This window comes from Miniopterus natalensis, chromosome X (assembly GCF_054644295.1).
Source record: "Miniopterus natalensis isolate mMinNat1 chromosome X, mMinNat1.hap1, whole genome shotgun sequence".
Classification (NCBI taxonomy): Eukaryota; Metazoa; Chordata; class Mammalia; order Chiroptera; family Miniopteridae; genus Miniopterus; species Miniopterus natalensis.
The window spans coordinates 2,898,009-2,907,607 of record NC_142103.1 but is presented as its reverse complement, the minus strand read 5'-3'; the positions used below and the strand labels follow the sequence as shown (position 1 = coordinate 2,907,607).

General features: G+C 46.5%; 1 protein-coding gene across 1 annotated transcript; it reads right to left on the bottom strand.

Annotated features, from left to right (window-relative positions):
• Positions 1-1,736: 1,736 nt before the first annotated feature.
• LOC107530062 (heat shock transcription factor, X-linked member 3) lies at positions 1,737-3,047 on the bottom strand. The gene is made up of 2 exons (XM_016203663.2): positions 2,598-3,047; positions 1,737-2,309 (listed from the first exon to the last, which is right to left on the bottom strand). Exons 1-2 carry the CDS (start codon positions 3,045-3,047, stop codon positions 1,737-1,739), a joined length of 1,023 nt encoding a protein of 340 aa, XP_016059149.2.
• Positions 3,048-9,599: the final 6,552 nt, after the last annotated feature.

Here is a 9,599-nt window from a genome sequence, read left to right as displayed (position 1 = left end):
GGGCACAGGCCCGGGTTGCCGGCTGCAGCTGATCAATGACTCTCTCATCATTGATGTTTCTATCTCTCTCTCTCCCTCTCCTTTCCTCTCTCTGAAATCAATAAAGATATATTAAAAAAAAAATGAACTTTTGCTTTTGCTTTGAAATAAAAAGCCAAGAAAAATATGAAGATTTATTAATGCCTTCCCACTTTACCCTTCTTTATTTTTGATGACTAGTTCTTTCTAATTAGTTGTTTTAATTTTTCAGTTACAGTTTAAATTCAATATTATTCTGTATTAGTTTCAGATGTACAATAGAGTGACTAGACAATCACGTACTTTACAGAGTGGTCCCCCTACTGCTTCAAGTATCCACCTGGCCCCATGCATACTTATCTTGATATTACTGACTATATTCTCTATGCTGTAGTCCACAGCTCCATGGCTATTCTGTGACTGCCAGTTTGTACTTCTTAATCCCTTCACCTTTTTCATCCAGCCCCTCAACTCCCCTGCCGTCTGACAGCTGTCACTCTGTTCTCTGTGTCTATAACTCTGTTTCTATTTTGCTTGTTAGTTCATTTTCTTCATTAGATTCCACATATAAGTGAGATCATGTGATACTTGCCTTTCTCTGCCTGGCTTATTTCACTCAGCATAATACTTTTCGGCCCCTCATGCTGTCCCAAAGGGTAAGAGATCCCTCTTCTTTATAGCTGCACAGTATTCCATGGTGGGACTGTCCCACAGCTTTTTATCCACTCACCTACTGATGGGCACTTGGGCTGTTTCCAGAGCTTAGCTATTGTAAATTGTGCTGCTATGAACATAGGGGTGCATAAGTTCTTTCTGATGAGTGTTTCGGGACTCTTAGGATATATTCCTAGAAGTGGGATCACTGGGTCAAATGTCTACGGCCATACCACACAGATCCTTGCTTTGGTCCCTTACTGCCCCTTTGAAGATGCGGTGCTTATAGAAACCACAGCCTCATCCCAACAGGTTCAAAAGAAAACAAGCCCCAAACTTCTGAGCAAGGTCCTGGGGGTACACTTGGAGGGGTCTGAGCAGTGCTCAGGGTGTTGCCACTTGCCAGCGATCGCTCCACAGCCATGTTTCTCCCCTTCCCAAAGCAAGGCCCGAATCTGCATGGAGTCCCGTCCCAGCCTCTCCAGCAGCAGGTCCCTCCAGACAGCGCCTTCCCCGTCCCTGTGAGCAATGTGTAATGGCCCCTCTTCTGAAGCAGGCTGCCTCCGTCCCATGCCACTTAGCAGATGGGGTGGCCCGAGTCTTAGGTAGGCCTCTCTGGAAGGCCCCTGGAACTTGGGCTAGAGATGCTCAGCTGCTGATCAGAAGCCTGGGGACATAGGGGTCCTGTGAGGAAAGACCCTCCTGTTTCAAGATGCATGACTAGTGTCAGGTCATTCCCCCAATGTCAGGGCCCTGCAGTTCTGTCTCCTGACCAGCAGGCAAGGCTCAGGGGGCCAGATCTTCCTGGGCTTGCCTCAGGACCCCCTAGCCAGGTCCTTGACAGAGTGTGTGAAACTGAAAGAGGACAGTGGGACAAAAGCCTGCCTGAGGCCAGGATTTCTAGTCTCGGGCTTATCTGATGAGGTGTGTGGCGTGGAAACAAAAGAACACGGACTCACAATTCTCATTGCTTTGTTTATTAACTACCATGTAGTTTTGCAGTTTTTTAAAACACACAATGGATTCGTGGTTACAAAGTGGCGATTGTCTTCCGACACTTGCGACTAGGGACCTGCATTGTCCTTAAGCTGCTCACAGAGTGAGCAATAGCAATGTACGGAGACTTCCTGCTCTTCCTCAGGTAACGGGGGTAGAGACACCAGTGACAAGCTAGCTATGAGGGTGGAATAGCAGATGTCGTACAAAGACGTCACCGGACCACGCCGTGGGTAAACTGGGGACCTGGGGGGCAGAGCCTCCATGCCGTCGGTTCCGGCAGTAGCCGTGGGCACAAGCATGTCATGCCCAGATGGACCCTCCCCACTTGGGCCGCCTGCCTCACTTGGACATTCTATATCCATGGCACTGCTGGTGGGCTGCAGATGCAAGTGCTCGGATAACTGGGTAGCACTGTGTTCCCAAGAATTTGGGGGTTTCCTCTGGGCCTTTTCCTCGGCTTCTTTGGTACCCCTTTTCTGCTGAAGCCTCAGGGAGTACCTTGTCGGGGTCTGCCTCTTGGGTCTCTTTGGAGGTGTTCCACCGCTCCCAGGCCAGCTGCGAGTCATCTGGGTTCCTTGTGTATTGATGTTCTGGACCAGCCAAGGCCGGTCCCTCTGGAAGTTCCCGTTTCTGTAGATCTGAAACAAAATTAATTATTTTAGTCCTTTGGGTTGAAAATACATCTATTTGACATTAACTGGCCTCTCAGACTCTTTAGTGATCCCTGCAGGTTATCGCTAAGGGGCTTATAGTTTCATATGAAAATCTATACGTTCTCGTCTTTCTGTAAGTACTGTCTCAAGTGAAAAAGAGTTATGCCCTGAAATGAAACCCTTTCAGCATATCATTGTTCTTGGTCTACTGGGAAGATGGTCGAGTAACAGAGAACATGGGAAATGGGGAAACGGGAGGACGTTCTACTTTACCATCACGTTACTTCCTGGATAGGAAACTGAAGAGTCGCCTGGGCGCACTTTGCTGAATCCGTGTAGGTTCAGTAGGCGGGTGAAGCTTTTCAGGCTGTCTGATTCAAAGATTTTCTCGTTGCCCCTTCGGCACAGAACTTCCCTCTGAAAGAGGTCTTTCTGGATGATCACGGTGTCTCCGTCATCATTCCAGCGCACCGACGTGAAGCAATCCTCCTCCACTATTCTCCAAAGCTTTCTTGGGAAGGACAGTCCCAGAAGAACGTTTCCTTCCACGTTGGTGGCGCCTTGGTCTGGTGGTTGCGGGTTGTCTTGAAGACTTGGATCGTGGCTTGCGGCTCTGTCCCCATGGGAGACCAAGGTCTCCCAAGCCTCCCCGGGACCCACCTGCCCATCGTCTGATGGGGCCGGGCTGGCTTTGCCCATCTCATTAGTACTCTGACTAGCCATGGAGCTGCTCTACATCAAAAAGCATTTGCTACCAGGGATCCTATCACTGATCACTGGGGTCAGAAATGCCTTTGGTCACAGCAGGGGTGCCCCAAATGTACTGTCCTGAAAATTCTAGAGTGTCAGTCGTGGGGCAACCGGCTGCTTGTCACAGTGGTCATGTGATGTCACAAAGCTGGTTCTCAACTGCTCTGGGGTGTGGGGCCTGGCCAAGTGTGGGGGAGTAGATGTGTGTAGGGCCCCCAGTTTCTCTCTTTTCAGAAAGTACAGAAAAATAAAGCTCATGTTACAAGAAAGGGTGCTTATCTGCTGCCAGGCACATTGTTTCGTGTTGCTAGGCACTGGATGGGTTGAGAAGTCACGGTCCTATGTCCACTCCCACCCCTACAGCTGGGGGAGGCCTGTTGATGGCCAATTTGCTCAAGGACCAGGTCCTGGTTCGTCCTAACTTGGCTATCACCAAGACTACCCGGGTCAGGCGGGCTCCTGGGGTACTGTACCTCCCAGAAGATGGTGGTTGGCCCAGGCTCAGTTGGTAGCCCCTCTCTTGAATGCCAACCCCCCCCCAAGTTTCCACTTTGGTCTCTTCCAGCTGCTCCTCCTGGCTGGTGGGTCCTGCTCAGATGGGCCCAAAAGAGTCTTATGTTCTTACCCCTGGGTCAAGTTGTCCCTCATGTAGGCCTGTGGTCCAGCACAGTTGGGAGTGGTCCTCTCATTCCTCAACCTCAGTGCTACCCCAAGCAACTCAGACATAGCATTACCCACAGTGTTGGTGTGTGAATGGACAGCCGCACCCTCTGCTGTGCTGGGGAGCCCTCTATTAAGCTCTGTTTGCCCTCAAATCTCACCCTTCTCAGGTCACAAGAGGATTGACTTTAGTTTCCATTTCTTCTCCATAGGAACTCTTTTCACTACCCAGGATGGCCTCACTTTGGGGCACCTGCATTTGCCTTCTCAAATCACCCTCCCCAGACCCTTGGGTTCAGCCTCCCCGGAGGCCTCCTCTATACCCCATTTCTTTTCTTCAGTGAGGTTGGTGGGCTTGTGCTTTCCCAGATTTCTGGCCTCCTATTTCCAAATTGGATCTCCTTTGGTACTTCCCCTTTCCATCACTGAGTTGGGGGCTAGGCATATATTCAGCTCTGTAGAAACAAAGCATTCCACGGACTCACTCTCATGCCAGCCCTGTTCTCTTTGCCAGAAGTGCACCGCACCCTCACTTGTGTGTCCCTCTCCTGCCATAGTCTTGACACTAGGCACATTGAATCATTTCATTTGCTCTTGGGTTAGATACTTTCCAAAGACCCGACTTTACACAGACTCACTACCAAGGAAAATTAAGACTTGTTTAGCTAGCCATGACTGAAGGAAGCCCATATGAAGATAATCATAAATATGTACTTGAACGTAAATGAGTGTCTGGATGTGAGATGGGACAAAAGCCAGATTCGTCTTCACCATAGAGGAGAGGATACTACAGTGGTTTCAGTGACCCATGTTCTCGAGCTGTTGTGGACCAATTTGGACAACTCTGAATAGGGAGGTAGAGCGGTACCGTGGAAAGGCCCCACCTGCACCGGTCCTAGGTCTTTCTCCAGCTCTGCCACTAAGTGGGGTCCTTTGTCCTCTCTGAGCGCCAATCCTTTGTTTCTGAAAGGGAAGTGCAAAGGCATTTGGGAAGGGGCCCCTCAGCCTAAGGACTGCATCCTTAATGGAGCCTCAGGTCCAGATTCGGGCTCATGGTCTTTGTGCTTCTAAACAGGCTGACAAAGCATTTATTCAAGAAGCCAGTTTATTCTGGGAGGCTGTGCCCTGGAGGCTAAGAATTGGTGGCTTTTCAGAGAGAGGATCCTGGTGTCTCTGATTAAACAGCCAGCTCCCTTCAGTTGCCTACCAAAGTATTGTGTCTTAAGCGGGTTCTTTAACGATTGAAAATGAGGTGTCCTTGTGGCCTTTGCTAGCTCATGACTCTGCTGATTACTGATTGGAAAGGATTTGCCCATTTTATGGGCTGGAAATTGAAGAGAAGACTCTGGAAGCCACAGTTGGTCATTTCATGGAGAACAGATGTTTATTTGATGTTTAAGGCACTCTTGAGTCCCAAGGCTTCTGTAAGACCATTAGCTCATGTTCTTTGATTCAAGAGCCACCGAATGTCCACTGTGGTGAAGAACCTAGGACCTCAGGCTCATCTTGTCCTCTGAAGATGAAATATTCGCACTGCTGACTTCAGTGGAGCTGAAGAAAGGCATTATGGAAATGGTCTCCCTGGGCTAGCCTCCTCAGTCCCGGAAAATCAGCCCTGGGTCCCGTGACTGCCAGGCAGGCAGCCCTTATTAGGTACCCTGCTCAGGACCTTTTGAGAAGGAAGAACAAAGTTGGAGGACCCACAATACCTGATGTTAAACTATACTCTAAGGCCATCGGAATCAAAACAGCCTGGTACTGGCACAAGAACAGGCATGTAGATCAATGGACCAGAACAGAGCCCAGGAATCAACCCACACCTATACTGTGAATTGATATTTGACAAAGGAGGCAAGAGCACACAATGGTGTAAGACAGTCTCTTCAATAAATGGTGTTGGGAAAATTGGATGGCTACATGCATAAAATGCAACTAGACCACCAACTTACACCATACACAAGAATAAACTGAAAATGGATAAAAGACTTAAATGTAAGTCATGAAACCATAAAAATCCTAGAACAAAACACAGGCAGTAAGATCTCAGGCGTCTCTCAGAGCAATATTTTTCCCGATGTCTCCTCGCGCAGGGGAAATAAATGAAAAAATAAGTAAATGGGACTACATCAAACTAAAAAGCTTCTGCACAGCACAAAACCCGCTCAGAATCAACTGCATGGGAGAACGTATTTGCCAATGATACATGGCATAAGGGGTCAATCTCCAAAATATGTAAAGAACTTAAACAACTCAACACCAGGAAGACAAACCAGCCAATTAAAAAATCGGCAAAGGACCTGAACAGACACTTTTCCAAAGAGGACATACAGATGGCCAAGAGACATTTGAAAAAATGCTCAAGGTTGTTAATCATCAGGAAGATGCAAATTAAAACCACAATGAGGTATCACTTCACACCTGTCAGAATGGCTCCATCAACAAATCAACAAACGACATGTGCTGGCGAGGGTGTGGGGAAAGGGGAACCCTGGTGCCCTGCTGGTGGGAATGCGGACTGCTGCAGCCACTATGGAACACAGTATGGAGGGTCCTCAAAAATTAATAATGGAGCTGTGTTTTGACCCAGTGATCCCAGTCCTAGGAATATATTCTAAGAATCCTGAGACAGTAATCAGAAAGAATTTACGCACCCGTCAGTTCATAGCAGCTCAGTTTACAATAGCTAAGTTCTGGAAACAGCCCAAGTGCCCATCGGTAGATGAGGGGATAAAAAGCTGTCGGACATTCACACCATGGAATACTGTGCAGCTGTAAAGAAGAAGGAACTTTTTACCCTTTGGGACAGTATGGATTGATCTGGGGCATATTATGCTAAGTGCAATAAGCCAGGTAGAGAAAGAAACATCACATGATCTCATTTTTATGTGGAATCTAAAGAATTTAATAAACTGATGAACAAAATAGGCTCAGTAATATAGAAGCATAGAACAGACTGAGAAGTCACAGAGGGAAAGAGGGGGTGTGTGGGCAAAGTTTAACCAAAGAATTTATATACATATATGCACAACCCAAGGACATAGACAATAGTGTGCTGAGGGACTGGGGAGGGGGTTGGGGGCAGGTTGGATGGACTCAATGGGGAGAAAAAGGGACTTGTGTAATATTTTGAACTATAAAACACAAACAAACAAACAAAAAAACTTCTTGTTTGTGTGACTTGTAAAATCACACAATGTTAAAATGCAAGTAATAATAGTATCTATCTTGTATAGTTGCTCTGAGTACTAAATGTGATAATACATCTAGAGCAATTAGCACCATGTCTGGCATATGACAAGCACTCAGTAATGCTTAGTTATCATCATCATCTTTTTCATCTCACCACAAACAATATCTAGTTTATCAGTAGTTCAGTGTGTCTTAACCGATTCTCTAGAAACAATAGAGTCATTTCTTTGGACATAATAGGTTATAGGGGAAACAGAAGCACTATTTCCTTAGAACCGATCTTAGAAATATTACTCAGATCCCTAGGCTGTCTTGGCCCATTGCATTAATGCCATTGTGTCACTTTATAAATGTTATTTATCAGTTTTCATTCAAGAGACAGGCCAGAGGTCTTCTGCAGGGGCCCAGCCCCAGGGGTCCAGGGGTCCCCAACAGTATGCATGGCGTCGGTGAAGAATGAAGGACACAGAGACAGCGTTCAGAGAATCAGGACAATCAGCTTCTTCTCTCTATTGCTGTGTTACAACTGTATTTATACTATTTGATTTTATTGCTGGTTAAGCAACATGACATCGTGCTTTGTTCCGGTTTCTGTTTTGGCCTTTCACAGTTAATGAATGTACCTTCCTATCTGACCTTTGCTAAAAAATTTACATCTGTTTAGGTATGTTCATTTCAGCCTTACCTATTGTTTATATTTCTATAGGCTATTCTACAGGTTAATCTCTAGTTTGTTATTTATATTCTGAAGTTACTATTTTATTGCTCTACCACATAGCTAAAAGGAGAATAACTCGGCCAGCTTTTCTCATGTGAAGGTTATGCGAGCCCTAAGTAAGGCTCTGGAGCTGCGTGCGATTGTTTTCAGCTCTGGAGACTGACCGCCTGGCTGGCACCTGCCTTGGTCTCCCCGCTCACACTCCCTGCAGCAGCCCGTCCTCATAGTGACATCCTGTGTATAAGGGTCCAGGTGTAGATTGAAATCAGCTCTTTCCTAGGCTGCTCTTTCCTTGTGGGGATTCCCAGAGTTTTCCATTAATATGAACATCCCCCAGTAATACACTCCTCACTGGGAACTCCCTGGTGGCCTCCCTGTGGATGGCCCTGCGCCGCCGAGTCAGCGGGGGCCCCGCCCCAGGCCTCGTCCCTGGTGGGAAGGCCCCCGGGGTAGTGGGCCTAACAAGGCCTAACCCTTCTGCTGACAGCCCGAGTCTGAATTCCTGTAAGCGGCACATGATATTTTTGCAATGCTTGGGGCTTTTACTGAATCATTGTCTTTTCCAGTCCCACCCAATCCCCCTGCTAGGGAAAAGTTTCCAGCTAGGGCAATGCCCTTTTCTGGTGCAGTGACTCGGGTAAGGACACAGAGCCTTAGAAAGGGGAACAAGCATGGGAAGAGGGATATGCCAACACCAAGTCCCATGGAGCACTGGCTGTGCAGATGTCCCCTCCTTGAGGGACTGTGTCAAGCAGCAAGGATGGAACGGCTTCCGGCAGTCTTCAGGGCCTTAACTAAAATACTAGAAGAAACAGCAGTGGAGAAAGGAGTTGAAAGAAAGAAATGAGCTAGGTATAAAGGTGAACGGAATCATTAAAAATGAAAGATTCTAGGTTTGAATAAATGGATTGATTTAATAGTAAAAAGTTATTAAAGAGGCAGAGGCAGAACCTGAAATGAGAGGGCAAAGTGGAGGTTGGGTAGATAGTGGGAAAAGGTTAGTGCAGATGCAGGGCACTTGGTTCCAGGAATAGAGCCTAGAAAGTCAAATTGGGAGAGGTTGGGTTGGGAGAGACCTGGACGTCCCTGAGGTGAGATGGCAGAAAGGTCCTGCATCAAGCTGTACTTTTCCACCTACATTTTTTGCTTCTGAAGCTTGACAGCTGAGCGAAGAACAGATCAAAGAGATCATGCATGGACAGTCGGCTGAAGGTCACGAAGAGTCACTGAAAAGATGTAATTCAGGGAGTCAACATTTTCTACTACAACATTAGTCTCCATTTTTGCAGATGATTTTCCACATCGACTTAATATTATACCCTGCTTCTAGGCAACTGGACAAAATACTGTAACTCTCAGCTTTGCTTAGAATCATTTAGTATTTTTCACTTCTAATGAAGCAGTCACAGAAAGATAGACATTCAGTACATTAACATAAAAATCTCTGGGGTGATGTTATAAAGCTCAGCATTTATTAACCACACAGCTACATTATTTTTAACAAGCTGGGATGCAACATTCATTTACTCCTTTCACCATCTTCAGAGGTCACCAGATATTGAGGTCCCTGGCAGCACTACTAGTGAGCTAAATATTTTAATACATAATGTAAAAGCTTTTTATAGAGGAATACAAGTTTAGCTAGAGTGTCCACTCAGCACTAAGGCATGCAGGTTTTTTTCCCTATATTGAATCAAATTTGTTGACATGTTGCTCCATAGAGTCCTTAAAATCTGACTTCTCCCAGATTTATTATAAACTCGGTGCAGGCCATTCTGCACCTCACAGAGCACTATCTGCCACATCTGCCATGGTTCTGTCTCCAAAAGCCGATGCTCAGTGACTTCATCAGCCTGGAAGAAGTTGGCACTATGGAAATTAGACTACATTGTTTGGCCAGTTACAGGGCAATGGGATGTTTACATAGTCTAAAATGTATGGATCGATTGTTTAAACAT

Excerpts from the sequence above, each read along its gene's own strand:
- LOC107530062 (XM_016203663.2), bottom strand. The coding sequence starts at position 3,047 with ATGGCTAGTCAGAGTACTAATGAGATGGGCAAAGCCAGCCCGGCCCCA. Across the intron at positions 2,310-2,597 it reads ATCCAGGAAGTAACGTGATG|ATCTACAGAAACGGGAACTT; the intron begins GTAAAGTAGAAC and ends ATTTTGTTTCAG.